Raw genomic sequence first — 24343 nt, forward strand, 5'->3', positions numbered from 1 at the left:
GACGAATTTCGTGAGCCGCTCGCGGCCGTACGCTTCTCAACATGGTCTAGCGCTTAATAACATCTATAGAATTTTAGTAAAACCAGAATTAAATTTTTGACAATGCCGCGAGCAGCTTACGAAATTCGTCGGCCGCGCGCGACTGTCACGGGCCTCGACAACGGTGCCATACATTTTCAAAGGTTGACTATTGTCGCGTCCACGGAATTCTACCTTTAGATCGAAGTCGAAGTGAGAGTGATGTCGAAGTGAGTTGTGATATTTTATAGAATCGACATGCTGTACATAATCGGCTTTATCTACACTTACAGAACTAAAATAAAATATAAAGACGGTCAATTTTATTTGATGGAAATATTCCACCTCGCAAATTATCTTAGCGGTCCTATAATTATGATAAACGGCATTTTAACTTCTCAACAATATAAAAGATACTTGGAAAATTTCATACCAGTGCACGCTTACTACATCAAAGAATCAAAATACGCGGAAAAAATGAAAAAGATAAAGACAATTTTTATTATTGTAACTTCAATATCTTTCGTAATAAGCTGTGCTGGGTTCTTAGTGAAATATTACAATAGATATGTACAGAATCAGGCGATAACTTTTTTGGTCATTATATTTCTTTTATCGGCTTTGTTGGTCCATTACCGTTTCATGTTGGAAAATGGGGTCATGTTTACTCATATGGTGATGCTGAGGAATCTGCTGAAGTGCTTAAATGATTGTATATTAGATGCTCAAGTAGGGTACAGTTATTTTGTGCGAAGTGGTCGCTTAGATAGCAACGAATGGCGCCTTCTACTTTCTGAGGAAGAAGTGCAGCTGTGGGCTTCACAATATATGAGCTTGTTGAATTGCAGCAAAAACTTATCAGTTTGCTTTAGAGTTCAGGTGAGGCCGAAATACAATGAAGGTCCGAAAACATCATAAAACTTTGACTCTTGAGATTCCTGTTTCTGTAGGTACTACCCATCTAAGAATTTTCGTGGAATATTCTATTATTTACTCTAGTCAATTAGATGACGGCAGATAGAAGAGTCTGGAAGGAGAAACAATGTTGCGCCGACCCCAAATTGGGACTAGGGAAGGAAGATGATGATGATGATATTGTATCCTTGTCAATTAGCCTTATGGGGCCAGTCTGCCAATTTGCCCTATAGTGTATCTAGTTATTTGTTTATGTCTTTGAGCCTTATTACGTAGCCTCAGTAGGCCTTATCAATTAGCCCAGCAGGGCCCTTTATTAGTCTGATGATTCACCCCGTATAGCATGGCAATTAGGATGAACATTTTTATAGTTGTCGAGTATCATAATATCAAAAGCGAAATGAACATTTATTTCTTCATTGTAATCATGATCATTGTTGGAACTAGAATATATTTGTTTTACTTTCAGATGTTCTATACTTTAGCCCTATCATCACATTGCCGGCACGTGTGGGTTTTTCTATGTATTTCTATCGAATGTAAATATTTTTTTATAAGACAAAATTATATTTATTGCAATAATTCATATTCTAATTTGGTTATTTGTTTTGCAGGGAAAAATAGTCGGTTTTTCAATGATATTGGTTCTAATGGTGTTCACAATGTGCTGCACCTTTTTCGTAACGAGAGCTGGTCAAAATATCTTCAATGAAGGATGTACAACGAAGAGAAGATTGACCAAACTTTACAGTATCTTGTCCATAAGTTAGTATTTTATAATAGATTTATATTTACTTGTTATAAGATGATGTTGATGGCAAGAACACAGACCGAAAACGCTAACTTACATACATTATAAATGTCACTCTCTATTTATGTCTGTCAAGCTTTAATTCAAAATATTTTGTTTCAAGTAGGCCTTTACAGGCTCCTATGAAACTTCAGACTAGTTTCAACCCAGAACCACTGATTTAAATGGGTAGACAGAACGCCCAGAGCCAATGAAAGCATGGAGACTTCTTGTCCGTATGCAGAAATTAGTTTCCTGAGGTTCCGAATGATACTGAAAAAAGCTAGTATTTTTTATTCGTTATAACATATATAATTATAACGTACATTCTGTTTCAGACACACTGGCGCCATAAACGAAGAGTATCCAAAAGCTGTGTGTCCTAGTCAAAATAAATCCTATTCAAATAGAATACAATTCCAAAACGAAACTGGGAATGTACCTAATACCGATCATCCTGACTCTGTCGATCAGTTACGTGATAACTGCTCTGCAAATTAATAATTTAATATAAAAAATATTAATACGTATATACTTATAATATTCTAGAATAGTTTTGAGAATTATCTCAGAATATTTATTTTGGTTCGCTTTGAAAAATTGCTTCAATGTTGTGTACCTATGTGTTACAGATAGGCCTTTATTGAGGAAGCTTATTTATAAATAAGTAATTTTCAGTCATCATCCTCCGAGCCTTTTTTCCCAATCATGTTGGGGTCGGCTTCCAGTCTAACCAGATTCAGCTGAGTACCAGTGCTTTACAAGAAGCGACTGCCTATCTGACCTCCTCAACCCAGTTACCCGGGCAACCCGATACCCCTTGGTTAGACTGGTGTCAGACTTACTGGCTTCTGACTACCCGTAACGACTGCCAAGGATGTTCAATGACAGCCGGGACCTACAGTTTAACGTGCCATCCGAAACACAGTCAGTGGTGTCTAAGATATACTTAGAAAATACATACAAACTTAGAAAAGTTGCATTGGTACTTGCCTGACCTGGGATCGAACCCGCGCCCTCATACTTGAGAGGTTGGTCCTTTACCCACTAGGCCACCACGACTTTTTTTTTAGTCAGGACTTAGGTAAAACTGTGAAAAACGGCATGTATGCGAGAGAACTATAAATCAATAAATAAGTTTCAAGTATTTACTAATGTGTTTTTCTTTATATTGACCTTGTCACTTGAATAAACAATGCCTACTTCAAATTTTAATTCAATTAGGATAATATGATTGTGGAGATAAGTATACCAATAGACAAAATTTTCATTATTCAACGAACCAAGTGTCTACAACATAGCTGTCTAGTTTTATTCGAAAAAATGAGTTTATTAAATAACTTAATCAAATCCGAAAATTACGTGTGCATCTACAGAAACTTTATGCTGATGAAAAATTATCAGAAAATAATCGTTTTAATTCGTATCTTTTTAGAACTGTGCGTAACTATAATTATCATTACGCATAAAATATTCTTCTGGGACTTAGGCAATGTAGTGTCGTCACTTTTGTTCGTACCGTACTGTTATCAAGCACTAGTGCTAGTAAAAAACCTCGTGATTGTCGTTGGATCTGTTCTAAATTCAAAATCATTTTTGATTGTCAATGAGAAAACCAGAGTTCTCCACAACCGGTTTAAAAACGAGCCGTCTTACTCGAAATCCGTGAAAATTCTCAATTTGAAATGTTCAGTGATCTCTATAGCATTTTTAATACTTGTTTTTATAGTTATAATAATCAGGATCTATATAATTTCTTTCAATAAAGACCGTTTCAATAAAGGAAGAGTCATAATAATAATTCTTTTTGAAGCTTGGGTTGACGTTCGATTTATGTTAGCACATCTAGTTATTTATACGGTTATAACATTAATTTACAATTTCCTTAAATGTTTGAATAACTATGTGTATGAAGATTTGAAGAAGTACAATATAGATACGCAAGATGAACAAATACATTTGGACGAACAATTTAATGAGACTGCTGATAAGCTCACTGTGTGGACGGAGGTATATCAAGACATCTTGTCTTGCACTAAGAATACTTCGATTTGCTTCAATGAATTGGTAATTAATTATTAATTTACATAACTTTTATTCTGCACATAATTATACACATTTGTTGCCTTATTGATAAAACCTAGATACATGGTTGTATGCATAAAACCACAGAAAAAGTAAATAAAGTAATGAGCATATGGATAGCAATTAGTGACCAAGCAAATTAAAAATACATGTCTGCAAATGTTTATAAAAACAAATACATTAATACACAGAAAATATAACAAGCCAAGTATAATCGACAATTTCAAAATATATGAGAAAATACACCTTTAAACTTATTTTAATATCTAACACCATTAAAATTTTAATAGCACAGCTTAAAAATGCATCATTATAATGGATGCATCGTAGATTATGGGTGCATCAAACATTTTAATGAAAGCTTTGAAGCTGAGCTTTTAAGAAAAAGCTCCTTTTTGTTCTCACAAAGTTTCTTAACAAATACTGCTCTCAGCGCTTTGCTGTTAGTGGTTTCAATAAGAAAAAGAGAAAATAATAAGGAACTTGCACACAATATTTTTACTTTTAATAGGAATTAAAATGATGAAAAGAACATATGAACTTTTACACAATAAATATGAAGAGGCAAATAATAAAATATTAAAACATTTTTAAGTCAAAATATCGAATTGTTGCAAGCATTTTCCTTTTTTTTAATACATCATCTTGCGTTATTTATTATTTTGAATGAATATTTTATTTTACCATTTGTGCTGTTATTTAAATTTATTTTTGTTAGTATAAAAAATATTTATTTAAGTAAATTTTCCAGGTACTAATGTCCATGGGGGCTGTAGTGATGTCAAGTGTATTTTCATTCTACGATATCATTGGTATTATCATCAAATACGTGGTAAGAATGTTCTTCTAAAACTTTGATTTCATTTAATCAGTTAATCCATGTAATGGCTAAGGTGCACATTAGTTTCCATCAAAACAAGATGATTTTTTCGAAGGTTTCTTTCTTCTTAATGACTCTAAAGTGATAAGTTGTAAAATGTTTTAGAATATAATTCACACCCACACGTCACCGGGGTGACTCACTAAAACCACCTCACCACTTTACGAATATATATTGTTTACAGACAAATGAACAGCACGAAGACATAAGACACATTCTGTATGTACTTGTATATCACTTGGTAGCAACGTTTCCACTTCTGTTCGCGGGACAGCGGCTACAAAATGAATTTGCCACTCTTAACAAAGCTTTAGTGAGACTCTCTTCTGTACTCTCTATACGTAAGTTATTTTCTTTTGATTATACCTACAATAACATTGTGCAATATTACAATAAAAATATTGTGCAATAAAAATGTTTACGCTAAAAATCATTGCGCAATAAATTCATGCTCACACGATCAATAAAGCACCATTCGTAATATTGCGCAATTCAATTGATCGTCTAGAGAGCGACTTATTCTGATAACCTAAGCGATATCCAGACTTTGCAATATCTAGATCCACATTATTGTCATATTTTGTCAAGTAAATTATAAGGTTAAGAGCTGAACTCCTTTAAAATTCCTAGTAAACTCTTGAGCTAAACTCGTTAGTGACCTAAAGTGGCCGATAAGTTGGTCGAGTTTTTTAGTAGTGTGGCAGTGCAAACATTAGAAAGAAGAATAATAATTATGCGAATAACGTCTGAATTTAAATAACATTTCATCAAACTTCCATATAAAAAATCAAATGTTTGCACAGAATAAAAAATATCAGTAAATAACAATACATGCCATTTTTTTTTCATGAATTTTATAACTGTACTACTGTTCTTTTCAGATAAGGAAACCAGTAAGACGAGGCCATTAAGAGATCTAATAAGAATGGTTACCAAGAACCCTATAACTATTAAATTTTCGCATTTTTCCTTAGGCATGTACCTAATGCCTGTCATATTATCAATTTCTATTACTTATGTGGTTGTTATGTTACAATTTAATCATGTTATTTAATTACATTTATTTTGAAAGAGTAATTTTCGTTGTCTTAAGTATAGGTAATATATAGTACCTAGTGACTTTCATGGGCATGAAAACATTTTTTTTTTTTACCAATTATAACAAAGGAGGTTTTGTCTGTTTTCAAGCTATAATAGATGTTTAGTTATTTTAATGTGTGTGAAAATAAAATTATATAAACTAATTCAAGTGTTTATTTCGCTACCCAGCAGTCACAGTCATTTTAAAAACTATATAAACATAGTTTATATATTTTTGATAGACTTGACATGCAAAAGCGATACAGAACTGGTTTACTGTTTAGCACTGAACTGTGACTCACAGTCATTATGCCGCTTTTCTAAATGCTGTTCAGTGATTAGAAGATAAAGTTGGAGATACACTCATGGAGAACAAAATGACAATATAACACGGTCATAACGGAAAATCTCCTATGAAAGTACGTCACCTCCTAAGAAAATGCGGGTGTTCGGGGTTCCTTTACTCATCGACACTCTCATACACCTTCTTTGGAATCCACCCATTCTTTGTATAATAAAAAATCGTTGTTAGATGTCTCGAGGAATCCGAACGCCATGTTTGTTTACTAACTGATCGTTTTAGTCACGCCCACCGTACGTAGTTAACCTAGAAGAATGCAGGCACCTTCTAATAGGTGTGCTTTATGACATCTCTACTCCCTCTTCCTTATTTGGGGTCGTTATTTGGGGTCGGCGCAGCAAGTTTTCTTCCTCCATACTCTTCTATCTGCCGTCATCTCACAAGTAATTCTTCTTTCTTACCATATCTACTTTCACACAATCCATCCATCGTTTCTTTGGTCTTCCTTTTCCACTATGTCCATCCACGTTCATACTCATCACCTTCCTCACAACATGACTTGATTTATTATTAAAATGTATATCTAATTATTTTTTATACCTAATTCAATATTTGGACAGTAAAATTCTCAATGCATACCCAACCTAACTTCCAATTATCTCTTAATGCAAGATGCACATCGCGCTCGCTGCATTTTCAAGCAAAGAGTTTTATTATATCCAGACATGATATCTAGGTGTTTGACGTCAGCAAATGGCGATTGTCTTTGTTTAAGTGAAAAAACGTCGCCGTAAAACTACCGACCATCGGTCAAATCGGCGACTTGACAAATAAAAATTGGTCGATCGTAAGTTCCATACAAATAAATTCTCGTTGACAATTTGTTAAAGTGTGTCCCGGAATTTTATGAATATACATAGTCGTGGTTTCGTTTTAATCAAATCATCCAACAACGAAATAACGAATATTCTAATTCACATTTAATTTATATAACAAGTCACAAAAATATATATTCATATCTATATTCGTTAGCGTTCCATGATTTCAAGATACATATGTATATATGTTTGACTTTCTTCTCGAGAAAATCAGTCGCTGAAAGGATCAATTAGTAATATGTATATCAAAAACCTTAAAAACAATCAAGTCATTTAATAATACTGTAAAAAATATAGAAATGAATAAATAGCCTTATTATCACAAAGCAAACCCTATGTAGTTTGCATCATATTTTTTAAAGGTACTCGTAAAAGAAAACTGTCTCTATGAATAAAAGTACCTTGTCATTTAATATCAAAATAACCATGTTTTTAAATACATATTATCCCAATAGCCTATTTAATTAATATTTTTTCAGGCCCAACCCATAATTATCCTTACTTAAAACTAAATAATGTGATTAAACTGCAAAGCTACTATGACATAAGTAGCACAAAGAGATAATATGGTAGGAATTAAATACATGCCTAGTGGTAACTTATTGGTATACTTGATTTGTATTGGGTTTGTTCGCGCTAGAAGATTTAGGTTTCTTAGGCATTTTGTCTCTGGAGATTGATGGGCTGAAAAAAATAGAATAGAAACATGTAAGTATATACATAAAAAGCACTTGTAATATGTATACATATATACTGGTTTGTATGTTGTAAGTAGTAAAAGTATTTGAAAGAAAGAAAGAAAGAAAGAAAGAAAATAAGTTTTATTGCGCAGAATATAAGACGCATAAATGCAATAAAGAGTACGTCATTATATGTAGTGTCTGTAGACAATTAATAAGTAAAAAAATGTTCGGGGAAGAGTAAGCAAGTGTAAATCTATCTGAATTTATTTCATCTGATTTGATTCAACATCGCAAAGTTTCACTGAGATTGTAGAAATACGTCGATTTCCACCGACGGGACTCGAACCCGTACTGATAATATTAGGCGTATGCGTATATAAGCGAAACGAAAGCGAAAAGAATGAGAGAAAGAATGTAGTCGGAAGGAAAAGCAATGAATTTTATATTACTAAAATGAATCAATATATTGTATTATGCACTAAATGAAATTACAGGTGACTTAGCAAACATGAAATATTTAAGCGAGCAAGTTAAGCGCGACGCGTGTGGCTAGCAGCCTGTCTTCCGAACACTGGCGTGCGCGGCGACACGGCGATCCTTCGCCCCTCCGGCGGTGCACGCTGCGTCCCGTCGCTCAAGGTCGTAGCCGCCGCTGTCCATACAAATATCACGCGCCCGGTGCATGGTAGTGGCACGTGTAAGCGCGCGGACAGATGCACTCGCGCGCACAAAGGATCGTATGATGATCGTATGATTTTTGTGTGTGTCCAAGTTGAAAATATATAAGGTGGCGGTCCAAGTAGCGCAGTAGGCGCGGTAGCATCGCCACAGTTCCCCCCCGCCAGACCATGACTATGGTCGATAAAAATCGGGGAACCTCACACGACGTCCTCTTTTGGTTGCTCTCTCTTCGCGCGTCGTTTCTGAGGTGGTGACGACGTCTGACGTAGGTGCCTCCGCACCGTTGTGAACTCTGGGCTCGCTGACCTCCTCACGCAACACAAAAGCTGGTTTGAGTCTGTCGACAGAAACGTTAGTGTTCTTCCCTTTTACGTCTAACGTAAAGTACTTAGGCTGTCTTTGAAGAACCTTGTGCGGCCCGGTGTAAGGTGGTTCCAGGGGTTTCCGGACGTCGTCACGGCGAAGGAAGACGTGTGAAGCAGAATATAAGTCCCGAGGAATGTAGAAAGGGGAAGTCGTGTGCCACGATGTTGGTCTCGGTGTTAGATTGGCCATGTGGAGAGGTGCTGACCACGGACTCTCTGATCTTCTGGCCATCCCGCTCGCGAGCATGTCTTCAAACTCCTTTTTAGCTGCCATGTGACGCACGGGATCTAGGCGTCGGGGTTTACATGATACCGGGGGGCCAGGCGTCGTCCTTATAAAATGCATAGTGTTATGCTTACCCGGTAGATGAGTACCTGGAGGCCGCGTTATCTCCGGATACTCGCGCAGAATATCGTGGTAGGCTGTCTCTCCTCTTACGGCCTTTACGGATGCGACGTCGTCGGTACCCTTACAACGTACTCCAGCAACTGATAGCGACGTTACATTGTCTATCAAGCGCTGGTTCCTGCAGTCGACGAGTAAGTTGTAGAAACTAAGAAAGTCTACGCCAATGATAGCACGTGACACATCAGCTATCGTAAACCTCCAGGTGTAGTTCCTGCGAAGACCTAGGTTGAGTTGTAGCTGTATCGGACCAAAAGTGTGAATGACAGTATTGTTAGCAGCTACTAAATCAAATTTTGATTGTTTTACTGGCGTCTTAACTGCTGACCGGGGAAAGACACAAAGATCAGAGCCAGTATCTACCAGGAACTGCATCCTGGTCGCACGGTCGGTTATGAACAAACGGCCTGATGAGGAAGAAGGACAGTCGTTGGCCGCTACTTGCGACTGCCCGCTGCGTTTTCCGACTTATATGTGCATGGCTGCTTACACTTCCTAGCCTTATCACCGAACGTGTAGTGGTAGTAGCAATGCGGATGATCGGGAGGCGGTTGCTGACGTCTAAAGCTGCTAGGGCGGTCATACCTTCTGTATCGGGATTGTGAGCGGGAGCGTGAGCGTGAGCGGGGTCGTGACTGTCTCCTGTCTTGCTTATCGAGCCTCGTTGTCAGTAGGGCAACTTGCTTGGTCAGCTCGCTCACTTGTTTAGCCAACTCGGAGGCAGGAACGCTAGCGGAAGCAACTTGCGGGGTCGACGGTGCTATCTCATGCACCCTGTCCGCGATCTCAGCTAGTTGCTCGACCTGTAAATCGGCGATCTGTGAAGCAATGACAGTTTGTATGTTCTGTGGTAAGCGACTTGTCCATATACTTTTGACAAAATCGGATGCACCAGAAGGACCTGCTAAATTTTGCAAATGGCGGAGAAACTGAGATGGTCTCCTATCACCAAGCTCCTCGTGAATTAAAAGTTGCTGTGTGCGCTTCTCTTGTGAGGCGGATAGACGGTTGATCAGCTCTGTCTTTAGTTTAAGGTACTTGTTTGTCTCAGGAGGGTTAGTGATTATGTCCTTAACTTGTAGTGCATATTTAGTCTCTAGCTGCGTGGTAACAGTGTAAAATTTACTAGTGTCACTAGTTATCCTTGAAAGCACAAATTGTCCTTCTAATTGTGCGAACCAAAACGCGGGCTCCTCAGGACAAAATGATGGGCAAGATACCCCTACTCTAGCAACTTCTCGTTGCGGCACTACGTTACTCTCTTTAGATTCAGCATCACTAAAACGCTCAGCCTGAGACATCTTCACTTCTTCGAAATTTATTAAAAATATTTAAACGCTCACCGCTAATCACTTGTACCAACCCCGATGCAAGTAAACAATTTTTCGACGTGCAGTAACTTCACTATTCCGGTACCACCGCTTCTTCTGTTTCTTCGGATCACGTCGGGGTCACCAATGTAGAAATACGTCGATTTCCACCGACGGGACTCGAACCCGTACTGATAATATTAGGCGTATGCGTATATAAGCGAAACGAAAGCGAAAAGAATGAGAGAAAGAATGTAGTCGGAAGGAAAAGCAATGAATTTTATATTACTAAAATGAATCAATATATTGTATTATGCACTAAATGAAATTACAGGTGACTTAGCAAACATGAAATATTTAAGCGAGCAAGTTAAGCGCGACGCGTGTGGCTAGCAGCCTGTCTTCCGAACACTGGCGTGCGCGGCGACACGGCGATCCTTCGCCCCTCCGGCGGTGCACGCTGCGTCCCGTCGCTCAAGGTCGTAGCCGCCGCTGTCCATACAAATATCACGCGCCCGGTGCATGGTAGTGGCACGTGTAAGCGCGCGGACAGATGCACTCGCGCGCACAAAGGATCGTATGATGATCGTATGATTTTTGTGTGTGGTCCAAGTTGAAAATATATAAGGTGGCGGTCCAAGTAGCGCAGTAGGCGCGGTAGCATCGCCACAAGATAAAAATATTTTTTACAAAACTATACATATAAGTTTTAGGTTTTCTTTTTCAAAATATAAAAAACTAGCCGTTTTCCCGCAGTTTCACCCGCGTCCCGTGGTAACTACTGCCCGCACCGGGATAAAATATAGCCTATGTTACTCGTGGATAATGTAGCCTTCGAATGGTGAAATAATTTTTAAAAACTGTCCAGTTGTTTTTGAGCCTATTCATTACAACCAAACAAACAAACAATGTTTTCCTCTTTATAATATTAGTATAGATAATTAATTAAAACATGGTTCAAAATACATACCTGCTGAAAACATATTGTATAATTTAGAAAATTCTCTTTTCATTTTATTGCTCTGATTCAAAAGATTTTGCCCAGCAATGATGATAGCATATGTGCAAAATAAAGAGTACGTCATTATATAACCAGTCATCATACAACCGGTTTTAAACTGAAAAAAACAATAAAATTGAATTTCTTTCAAACACTTTAGAGGCACTTTATTGTATCAAATGTAAATTTTAACAACACAATCAGCGATATTTTGAACAAAAAATCTTAATGGACATAATTAAACAACGCAACAAATTCCGATTTGTAAGATAAGGAAAGCACATTTATCTACTCACACATGGAAAAGTCACTCTAACTGAAGTTGGTTTTTGGCTTCCCTACAATAACTCGATTACCGATATATATATCTATTATTCTTATTCTTATTTTGACTGCCTCGTTGGTCTAGTGGTCGCAAGCGCGGCTGCTGTGCTCGAGGTCTCGGGTTCGATTCCCGGGTCGGGCCGAAATCGCTTTGTGGGTTTTCTTAAACTTTCACAAAGCAGCCCGTAGTCTGGAAGTTCGTGATTGATTCACCCGTGCATCGGAGAGCACGTAAATGTCGGTCCTGCGCCTGATCTCTTTCCGGTCGTGTTGGATTGCCGTCCCATCGGGTTATGAGAGTGAAGAAATAGGGAGCGCACCTGTGTCTGCGCAAATGCTCGTGCACTATAATATGTCCTGCGCAGCTGGCTGATCTCCTTAAGTGAGAACAGCCGCCGTGGCCGAAATCGGCTGTGGACGCCATTATTATTATCTATTATTCTATATCTATGAACTAAACAGATGTGTTCAATAAGTTACCTACGTAATTATACTTACACCAATAAGTATTGAATACCACATGCCATACAAAGAAATTACATAATTCACTGATGACATTGTCAATGAAGAGAACATCTGAAATAAATAATATTTTTCAATTTATCATAGCTCTGCTTATCTATACTAATATTATAAAGAGGAAAACTTTGTTTGTTTGGTTGTAATGGATAAACTCAAAAACTACTGGACCGATTTTAAATATTCTTTCACCATTAGAAAGTTATATTATCTGCGAGTAACATAGATTATATTTCATCCCGGTGCGGGCAGTAGCTCCCACGGGTCGCGGGTGAAACCGCGGGAAAACGGCTAGTTAGTAAAATAAAATTAAACTGAAATAATTCATTAATACATTAAGTCAAAAATCTATTACTCAATCGATATGCGTGTGAAAATTACATTTTAAGGAATCATTGCATGCTCGTCAAACTACATTATGGACTGGATACAAACCACAATAGGCAATAGCAAAAGTAAAAATATACCGACTTCACGCAGCGTAAATAAAGGTAGAACAAGACAAATATCAGAAAAAAAAATGAACTGAAATTACCTGACAACCAGCACATTCAGATAATAATTTGCTACTGATCAGCACTTTTTGGTAATTGGCAGCCCATTCATCAACCTGGGCTACCGTCAACTTATAACTTCGGTCAGTCATTCTCGGCTTTGACAACTTCTCTCGAATCTCCGAAACTCGATCGGTTAAACTCTCCAACGTACTTTGTAGAATAGTAATATTAGCGTAATGTATAGAATTCACTAAAATTTTCCTTATTTCAATATATGCGATAGTTAAAAGTAACGTAAGAAAAGTAATTTTGATATGGTTCTGTCGCCAAGTTATCATGTTCGCCCGAAGTTTGAAGAAAAAATCGATTATACTGACAAATGCAAAAAATATTGTCAAAATTGTGAGGTTTCTTTTTAATTTTTTTATGTTCTTCGTATATGCTGGGGAGTTTCGAAATTCATGGCGGATGACTTCGAAGTTAGTTAAGAATAGTTTGTAAGATTCAGAATATCGTACACCAAGTATAACAAGTGCAATGCCACAAAGTGCATTCGTGAGATGGTATACTCCCATCAAGTATAAAAAATGATTCTTTGTACTAAATTGTTCAGAAACTTGCCATACAAATATTAATATAGTAATTAACTTCCAGATTATTTCTAAGGTTATACGGATCAAAATCAAAACTTTCTTATAACCACTGAAGGAAACGTAATTTCTGTAAACACACATGATATTTTCAGCTAGTAAGAACGTTTTTATCATCTTGTCCTCCGCCATTTTGTTAAGGCGGTAACACTTGTCTATTCCCGAAAGAAAGTGGAAACTAAATAAATGACTTCACGTAATTTCATCAAGTAAATATAATAAAAACGTCAATCAATCGCTAGTTGGTATTTTTTAAGACAACTTTTATGTCAATGTGGACTTTTATGTAAATTAGACTGAATAGGTTTTTCGGTTCTATAAAATTTGTTAGACAACTTGGAATATAAAAAAAAAAACATTTTAATATAATAATCTATGTAATGTCTTTTATGCTGCCTTGAAAAGGTTTCACAATACAATGTCGATACGGCATCGCATTTTTTTCTAAGTGCACCGCATTTTTGTCCCAAGCACAGTAGTCACTTTCCATGTAGTCATTTCAATGCACAATATATTGATTGATGATATTGTTTTATTGAGGACAAAATTGAAAAAAGTATGATAGAGAAAACTCGCTGTATAGACACTAATTCTAAAGTGGATTTGTTATGAAACCTTTAAAAGACATTTGTTTATGTATCTCTATGCACAGGTTTGTGTTATGTACAGGCTAAGTACAGTAAAACAATCGAAAACTTTAAAATACATGTATTTTAACTGTAATTTATCTTAAATAATCTTTTACAGACTTACCTCCCCACTCAGAGACATTTAATGATTACTTAAGTCACTCCTTAGTGACGGAATGTCATACAAATCCTTCACTAAGGAATGGATTAAGTAACCATTAAATGACTCTGAGTTGTTGAGGAGGTTGAGGAGGTTAATTATCGTTTTCATAAAACGATGACATTAGTTAAGAATAATCATAAAAATCATTTCAACTGACACATATTGATAAGTATTTCTAAAAGAGGACCCATGGTCTAACCTTTAGAAAGCTTACCAAATAAAAAAAAAACATTTGTAGATAATATTACAGTGGTCTTAAGAACATTCCTACTCATAATAATTTATTATTAAAACAATGCCATGAAACCTTATATAATATGAGTAAATTGTAATGCAATTATAACGTACGCTAAAGACAGAGAAAAAATTGTTGGAATCAGGTACATCCCTTGAACAATTTTGTTAGTATAGTTCATTTCAATGGGGTTCGCTTTTACAAAAATACTGAAATTCCTTAAACTCTTTGATTCTCGAGACTGAATGAAACGAGATTCCTTCATTGTGCGGAATTTAACACACACGTACATGTTTCTTTTAGTCTACTCAGTCTAGCAAAAAGTAAACAATTGCGTGCGAACATCTCTGCTGTACAATGTCCAGAAAACTGCTACATTTGTGTGCGGACATACTATTACATACTTAGTACACATTTTACTTAGAGGAATCTCGCGATTGAGAAAAACAGAATGTTAGAAAAATGCATGTAGGTATATATGTAAATTCTAAAACAACTAGGTGTTCGTAGTATCTGGGGGCACCGCAGTGCCCCAGCCAAGTCTCGATACTAATTTATTAAAAAGAAGCTATGGCTTGAAAAAAATCGTGCTAAACTGTGTCTCAAAAACACACTTACGTATTGACCATACACTGTACAATTTTGCAAGACCCCTTCTCATTGTGTGACCTTCATTGAGAAGTCTCTGACCAGCAACGATAACAGAGAATGTACAAAATGAAGAACAAGACAAAATATATGTTGTAACCAGATTGCCAGCTGAAAACTGAAAAAAGACAGCAATAAGAATAAAAAAATCTACTTACAATATTGTAAAACCGATTAAGGAAGGCTATAACGCTACATTTTACGTGGAAAAACCACTGGAACAAGCTAGTGTATTAATATGACTATGTTTATTTTTATTAAATGTTATACAAATTCTTACACCATTGAGGACTGAAAAGGCCATCCCGTACAGAGATACAACATAATTGATAGATGACATTGCCAAAGAAAATAACATCTGTAAACAGTAAGAACAATCATAAAGTAACATATTACAGCAAACATTAGAGTACCCAGCACACTGCACACTTTTAGTCGGCCGATAGTTTGTTTGGGTTCATAAATCGGTATGAAGATCAATGGTATTAGGCACATTGCAATGATCAGGCATAAAGCCGGTATCAGACCGACTCAAAACGCTGATTGGAATCAAGATTTTCTTTAAAAAACTGTTGACAACAGTCGGTCGACTATAGCGTAATTTTAATTGAATTAAACTAACTTACCTGATTACTGAAGCAGTCCGATAACAATTTGCTGCAAACCAATATATTTTGGTACTTCGCAGCCCATTCCTCGACTTGAACATTCATGAAATTACTTGATTTCAATTCCACATATAAAAAGATTCCCAATCTGTTATACTGCTTTCGAGTTCCCAATACATCAACATTTAAGCATTTCAAAGAATATTGTAACATACTAATGTAACTAAATATAATAATACTTTCTAAAATCTGTCGTATTTCTACGTAAATTTCTATCACTAATAAGGCTATGTAACAAAGAATAATGTCTGGTGTCATCCAAAGCGTCGCATTCCGGCATTTTGCATAAAGGACTGATGCAACTGCTAAACTAAAATATGCTGTAGTTACTACTATGTATATTTTCAACTTCTTCATGCCTTTAATATAAGTTGGTGTGTACCAAAAATCGCGTTGAACAATTTTCAAATTGTTTATGAATAACTTGTGAGAACCAGCGCAGCGGATGGCACATAATATTATCATTGATCCACAGAGGAGGTTGCTACTGTGGTACAAAACCATTGCGTTGAAGAAATGTGTACCACCCCTTAGTTTATTACCTGCTACATAAGTAAAAATTACAAAAATAATTATGTAACTAATAATTTCGGTAATCATGCGGATTGTGTTCCATATTTTCTGACATGTTCCAGTAGGATTATAATTTCTCTGCACACCCATTATTCTTTCAGCTCTTATAAAAGTATTTATCATAAAGTTTTCCATTTTATTTAGTTTGCTGCTTAGATAAGAAAGCGTTTTGTGAGTGGCAACACCGTTACTTGAGACATTAGTACATAAAATTAACACATTACATAAGTATTTCAACTTCGACATGGTCATAATTTATTTGAGTATGGGGAGACTAGTAATTATATAATGTATTGAGTAACGTATTTAGCCCTAGAAATTGTCTTATATAAATAATTCTAACAACATTAGTTTGAATTGAAAACTGGAAATGTATAAAATATTATAATGATTGGTATCTTAAAAGGCTTTTTATATAAACGAGTGGTATTTTTCTTATACTTGGCTGGTTATTTTAACAGGCATCCTTAAAATAATAAAATACATCTATTAATTGTTAATTTACTAGTTTATCTAAGCAATAAATATTAACACTACACTCTTTAGAAACATAAAATAAATCTTATAGTAATCTGACATAGTGTCATAGCTCAAATGGGTAACTCGATATTTTTTTATTCAGTTTGACGTTAAAACAGATAAGTCATTCCATTACGATTACCGAATTACGACTATTTGCATCCTTACGCTTACGTATCAGTAATAGTTAATTATGAAGGCAGACATTTTCATATTACCTCAACATTATTGTACCTAAATAATTTTACCATCTAATATTAATTACGAAACATGTGATGCGGAGGAATGAGAGTCATGTTGTGAGGAAGGTGATGAGTATGAACGGGGATGGACTTAGTGGTAAAGGAAGACCAAAGAAACGATGGATGGATTTTGTGAAAGTACGGTAAGAAAAAAGAGTTACTTGTGAGATGACGGCAGATAGAAAAGTATGGAAGAAGAAAACATGCTGTGCCGACCCCAAATAAAATTGGGATGAGGGCAGGAGGATGTGGATGATCATTAATTACGAAATAATATTCGATGGTTATAAAGTTGAGAAAAATATCCTAAATGATATGATTAAACTGTAAAGCAGTAATAACATATGCAGCAGAAAGCGAGAGAATAGTTGGAATTAAGTACATTCCAAGTATAATTTTATTGGTATACTGCATTTGTATAGGATTTGTTTGAACCAAAATATTGAAATTCCTCAAACTTTTCGTTTCTGGAGCTTCGGTATCTGGAAAAAGAAATTGTAATAGACATATCGTATTTCTGCAAAAGTTGGTCGTGGTGATTTTAAGTGCGATTGGCTTGCTCAGGGTTCTGGGTTCGATTCCCAGGTCATGCCTATCTATTGGTGGGTTTGGGTTTTAAATTTTGGTACTTTCATACGTATTGTGTGCATAAACTTTTAAATAAATAAATGTAAGTTCACTTACTTGGAGAAAGTGAACAATATAATACGGATAGTCGTCTTCTTATATCGGTGCTCTCGTTCACAAGATTCTGTCCCACAAATATGACAGAATACGTGCAAAACGTTGAAAATATAAAAATATATGCGCTTAGAACACAACCTTTCCAATACTAAAACAGAAAAAATATTTCGATAATATATAAAACTAAGTACGTATTTTGAAAATCCAACCAGTAACAGGTATTTTCTTTTAGCAGGTCTCTGTTATAAACTTGAACAATGATGCATACTTACATAATGCGAACTAGTCAAAAACATTCCGTAAGATGATATAACATTATTTATTGATGACATGGCCAATGAAAATAGCATCTGAAACAGAATAGATACATAAAAGGTACAAGAGCCTCCCGTAATGAATAGAACTCATTATGACGTAGGTCTTTACCACGCGTCTGGCTGATCATGCAAAGCGATGCTTAACTTCAGATCGGTAGACCCTTGTGGTGTTTACTTAGCAGAATTGTACAAAAGTTAAATAAAATATGGAGTTTAATCCAAAATTTACCTGAGTACTGAAGCACTGTGATAATAATTTGCTGCAATTCGAAATTTTTTCATATGTATCAGCCCAATATTGTACGCGGTCAATGGTCAAGTGATCATTATTTGTTTGAGAGTCCGAGCGTGCTTCTAAAGGATCATATTGGGCCACAACACTCGCTATACAACTGTTAATAGTTTTTAAATGATACTGCAGCAAAGTAATGTACGAGAATATTGTAACACTTTCTACAGTTTGACGAATTTCGAAAATAATTTCGATCGTTATTAATCCAATGTACAGGCTTTGAGGTCCGAATGATGACCATTCAAAAACTAACAGTACCTTCATATAAAGAACAATGGCAACTATGATAGAGAAAAATGTTATACATGTAATGATGTATAATTTCACCCTCTTCATACTTTGAGCATAAAAAGGTGTATGACGGAATTCACATTGGACCATGGTAAATTCTTCTAAGAACAGTTTGTTACCACACGGGTTGTATACGGGGCATAATAAAATCATGGAGCCACAAACAAAGTTTACGGGATGGTAAATCATCATTAAGCTCAAAAAATGTCCGCCTTCAATAAGAACATGATTGCACTTATCCAAAAAAAATAGCGAATAGATAATTATGTAAGTTGATATTTCGACGACAATGCGGATGATTGAAAAAATCTTCTGACTTGTTGTCAGAGCGGCAAAATTTCTGCATACACCCATTATATTTTCACTAATCACAAATGTATTTATTACTTTGTCTTCTATCATCTTGTAGACCAAAGAAAATATACCGTCTAGGAATGAACTATGACTTTCATAAAACTACGAAGGAATAACGATCTAACTTCTATATTTAAGTATCCAAAAAATACTTTGTTATTTGTCATGTCAATCATTTATCAGAAATTACTAAAATAAGCCATAATAATAAGAAGTACTATTAAAGTTTTTCAGAGGACATGGCTCCAATTTTAGTACTTTGTATTTATTAGATTGTCAACGATAATTATATAGAGGCACTTGAGAAATGTAATAACTTAATAATCATGCTCTACTCAATTTTTTTACTAGGTATCTACATTTTGCTGCTTTTGAAAGGCCATGAAGCCATGATAGCAAACAATTCTTTAATTAAGAATTAATAATTCAGACAACAGTTTCTGTAGCTTAAATATCGAAAAAAAAAGAACTATATCTCTTTACACTATATCATCATCATAATTAGCACATCACGATTCAAAATGATTACTTGACGATGATGATTTTCTAGTCTATTAGCAACCACGGTGGCTGGTCTCATATATGACATTTATAGTGCACAAGCATTTGCGCAGACACAAGTGCACGCACTACACCTTCACTCTCATAGCCCGATGGGACGGCAATCCGACACGACTGGAGAGGAGTCAGGCGCAGGACTAACATTTACGTGCTCTCCGATGCAGGGGTGTATCAATCGCCAACTTCCAGGCTCCGTCTGTACCGTAATAACTTTCTCTACTGTTAAGCCATAAGTTTGGGATATCACTTTGGATAACTTAGCATACGTTTTTGCTCTCTATAATTTTGAAAGTTAGGCATCTTAGGTTGCTCTAATGACAAGCTGTCGTTTCAGTGGATTTCACGATACCCCTTGGTAAGACTGGTTGTCAGACTTTCTAGTTTCTGATTACCCTGAGCAACTGCCAAAGTTGTTTTAAAAATGACAGCTGAGACCCTCAAAATGTAACATGCCTTAAAACACATTACTTCCGCGGCATCTTAAAATTTATTTTAAGTACAAAAAACCTTAATTTATGTTGCGACATAAATTACGACATTAAAGTCATAATATTATTTTCTAGATGCATAGTTTGGGGGGAGCATAAGGTGTTGTTTAAAACATTACCTATGTATGTATCGTTTATAATAAAACTAGAACAGTTATTTCAGTTACTTTATTGAAGTTAAACAAATATTGCCATAAAATGCACAATTAGTCACACATTATACTTAAGACAATTAAAACACGTGATAATATAAACAAATATTTTTGTCAACTCTCCCGTGTGAGAGTTAAAAAAATACTACATTCTTCAGAAGTAGTGTAGTATGTAACAATATTTCTACATACAATATCTTTTTCTTACAGCAAAATATTGTAGAGAATTCAGAAAATAAAATCATAGAGATGGCCACCGGTGTGTGCACATTCTTACATACAAACATATGTTTATAACATAGATATAGCACACTGTAAACTTTTAGTCGACCATTAATTTGATCAAGCTTAAAATCGGTTTGGAGATGAATGAAAGAGCGTACATCGAAACGATCACGCCTTACAAATAAACTGCCAGCCAATTAGGTACTTTATAAACACACACATAAAAATCAGAAAAAAGTATAACCACAAAATAACATTATTAAACTGAAAGGTGTGTTCTTTGGTTTGCTTAACCACGTTAATCTCAGGCGTTAGGTAGCCATTTTTTATAGATAGCATACTTTTATCCATGTGCATGAAATAGTCACACGGGACGTGGGTGCGAACAGACAGCTGGTTGAACCAAAAACAACATACATTTCCATTATATAACATGGTTAAATTGCAACATAACGACGATATATGTAGCAGATAGCGACAGCATCATGGGAAACAAATACATGCCCAGAGAGAAAGTGCCGAATTTTATCACTATCGGATTTGTAGTCACTAAACGATTTAGATCTTTTAGTTGCCGGGTTTCGGATTTCGATCGTTCTGAAAAGAAACGTTAAATATTAGATATATCTATATAGATTATTATGATAGTAGTAAGTTTGAGGTATGTTTTAGAAGCGAGTTGGGGACTGCAACTGCCGTCTGTATGTGCAGTGACTGCATGAAATCGGTCGTTATCGGATCGAAGCGGCAAGTGCAGTCACCCTGCACTTGCCGCTTCGATCCAAAACGATTTCATGTAAATACATACAAACCAGTAGTGCAGCTGCGGCTGATTTGATGATGATGTCCTCCTAGCCGATTATCGGCTACGGCGGCTGTTCTCATGTAAGGAGATTATAGTTCGGCCATTCAGAGAATGCGTTCCTGACACGTCGCGATTGAACTGACGACGTAACTTTGCAATGGCGTTGCAGTTACGATAAAAATATTTTTGCTGGTTGTTTACCGTTTTAACAATTGAGGAGCATTAAAACAACATTATTATATCAAATCAATGAATGTAGTTACGTCGTCAGTTCAATCGCGACGTGTCAGGAACGCATTCTCTGAATGGCCGAACTATAGCCAACTACACAGGACATATTATAGTGCACGAGCATTTGCGCAGACACAGGTGCACTCACTATTCCTTAACTCTCGTAGCCCGATGGGACGGTAATCCGACACGACCGGAGAGAGATCAGGCGCAGGACCGACATTTACGTGCTCTCCGATGCACGGGTGTATCAATCACCAGCTTCCAGGTTCCGGGCTGCTTTGTGAGTCTTCTAAAACCCACAAAGCGATTTCGGCCCGACTCGGGAATCGAACCCGAGACCTCGTGCTTAACAGCCGCACTTGCGACAGCTAGACCAACGAGGCAGTTTACAACGAGGTAGAGGCTGATTTAATGCAGCCGCGGCATGTGAGGTCGGCAGTTGCAATCGGCAGTTGAAATTGAACGTGGACCCCACTTGAACTAAGTATAGACATCATGTTAATCAAGTCTACGGTTATATTAAATGCTATTCATGCCATAGATGCACTTCATAACTTACTCTAGAAATACTAAATCGTTGTTAACAGAATATAACCATCATCATGATATACCTAACTACTTAGAACTCTGAAGACAAAAATTTGAATAAAAAGGGTCAGTAATATAAAAAATATTTACTCACGAGTAGAAACTTCACAAGCCAACATAGCCAAAGCTTTGTTGAAAGTATTGAATTCATTTTGTAAATTCTGTCCCGCTAACAAGAGAGCGATCGTTGCCGACATGTGGTATAGTAAAGCATAAACAATGTCTGTTGCGCCTTTGCTAGATCGCACACCCTGAAACAATTTATATAATTAATATCTATCATCATCATCATCATTCTTTCTATATCTTTCCTCACTTCTCACACGTTTAGAAAGTTTTTAAATGGCTCTGTTACTCTTTCTTGTAAAATTTGCTTACTGTTACTGCCTTTTTATCGTCCCACTGCTGGGCACAGGCCTCCTCTCACATGGAGAAGGATTGAGCATTAATCACCACGCTTGCTCAATGCGGGTTGGTGATTTCAGACTTTATAGTCCAGGTTTCCTCAAGATGCTCAAAATTTGCTTAGGTAATTAATTTTAGCGAAACGTCAGTAATACCTGTAGTTTGTGGTAATATTAAAATAACACATAGGTTACCCCTTGTCCAGGTGTGCGGAATTGGTCTCTAGGCACGCAAGTGGAATTGATTGCGGATGCTAGTTGTTTATTATATTTTAATGATTAATTTATGTTTTAATTAAATTCATATTTTAATGATTAATTTATGCGAAAATTTTAATTTCAGCTTTCACGGTAAAATTGAAGAACCGATTGATAAAAATTCGTATAAATTCTCGAAAGTGTACAAAATAGCAACTAGTGTCTAATCAAATTAAACGTTCAAACTAATTCAACAAAAATGTTTTCATTATTACCTTTTTGATGATTGCATTGAAAATTCCGTACATCGATGAGATACAGTGAACCATGGCAACGCCGAGTGAAAACAAAAGCTAAAAGAAAAACATATTGCATAATAACCTGTTAATATTACGTACTTCAGGTCAATTCATATTGGTATTTTTAATAATAAAGCCTTATTTTTTCGAATATTTTTTTTCGTGGGGCATGGTAAACTGTTGGTCCCGGCTGTCCTTTGGCAGTCAGAAGTCAGTAAGTCTGACAACCAGTATTACCTAGGGGTTGCCCGGGTCAGACAGGCATTCGCTCCTTGTAAAACACTGGTACCTACGCACTCAGCCTCATCTGGTTGGTGGACTGGAAGCTAACCTCAAGTAGTTTAGATTTTTTCGAATTTTACTTACCAGTTCTTGATAGCACAAAGATATATTTTTACAACAAGCCATTATCTTCTGATACTTCTCAGTCCAATTATTCACCTTTTCAGGCAAGTTAACATTTTCTTCGTTCGAATTCGGTTCCAGGCTTGGTTGCTCGCTAAACCTCATGAGTACTTTATTAACAGAAATATTCAAACATTTGAGGAAATCACTTATACATGAAATAGCGCAGTAAACTACTACATGTTCTAAAGAGTAGCGCATATCTACCCACAGTTCATATAAAACCAAGACAATAATTTCAGTTAATTGGTAAGTACCCAAAAAGTAATACTGGAATATTTTGCCGAACATTTGTACCAAAGACATGAAAGTGAAGATTGAAAATCCAACCAAGCTTTTGATGCGCAATTTTTTTTCGAACATTTTATAATCAACATCATTTTCGAAGCAGTGATATAATTTACGAAGATTCTCGTAAAATTGTTTAAAAGATTCCGAGTTCATTATCCCACCAATAATTATTACAATGCTTTTAAACAATGTTAGTATTTGAAATAACATTGTCAGTAATACATCTTTTTCAGTCGACTCGTAGTTGACTGCTTTCGTCAATAGAACGTTGTGTGCAGTTATCACGACTGATAAGGTTAGTTCGACAATAATACGGGTGATTGCCACAATTCTTTGATACTTATTTATATCGAAATAGTTTCTGTAGACGCACATGAAGTTCTCGCAGAAAATTAATATGTAGAATAAGTTCATTTTGAACCGTGGTACTACCAACTAGACGGACAAATAATCTAGCCAAGGTTGCCGGGAAGCAGTGGATGTTGGTTGCTGAAGACCGAGAAAATTGGTGAACCTTGGGGAGGCCTTTGTCCAGCAGTGGACGTCTTTCGACTGACACGACGCATGTCACTATTTCAAGAAAGATACATTAGGAAAGAATGACGGTCTTGTGACATTAAATGTCATTTGTTAATCATATTACCGTGTCTATGAAAATACTATAATCATCATGATTGAAGTTCAATATGAACACAT

At 36.1% G+C, this 24343-nt stretch overlaps 1 protein-coding gene across 1 annotated transcript; it reads right to left on the minus strand.

Annotated features, from left to right (window-relative positions):
* Window positions 1-9519: 9519 nt before the first annotated feature.
* On the minus strand, window positions 9520-10383 carry LOC124630923. The gene has a single exon (XM_047164967.1). The coding sequence runs from the start codon at window positions 10381-10383 to the stop codon at window positions 9520-9522; it is 864 nt and encodes a 287-aa protein (XP_047020923.1).
* Between the last annotated feature and the right edge of the window lie 13960 nt (window positions 10384-24343).

The sequence above is a fragment of the Helicoverpa zea genome, chromosome 6 (genome assembly GCF_022581195.2).
Source record: "Helicoverpa zea isolate HzStark_Cry1AcR chromosome 6, ilHelZeax1.1, whole genome shotgun sequence".
In the NCBI taxonomy this organism is placed as follows: Eukaryota; Metazoa; Arthropoda; class Insecta; order Lepidoptera; family Noctuidae; genus Helicoverpa; species Helicoverpa zea.

What these genes read in the sequence shown, in the direction of transcription:
- LOC124630923 (XM_047164967.1), bottom strand. Translation starts at nt 10,383, where the DNA reads ATGTCTCAGGCTGAGCGTTTTAGTGATGCTGAATCTAAAGAGAGTAAC.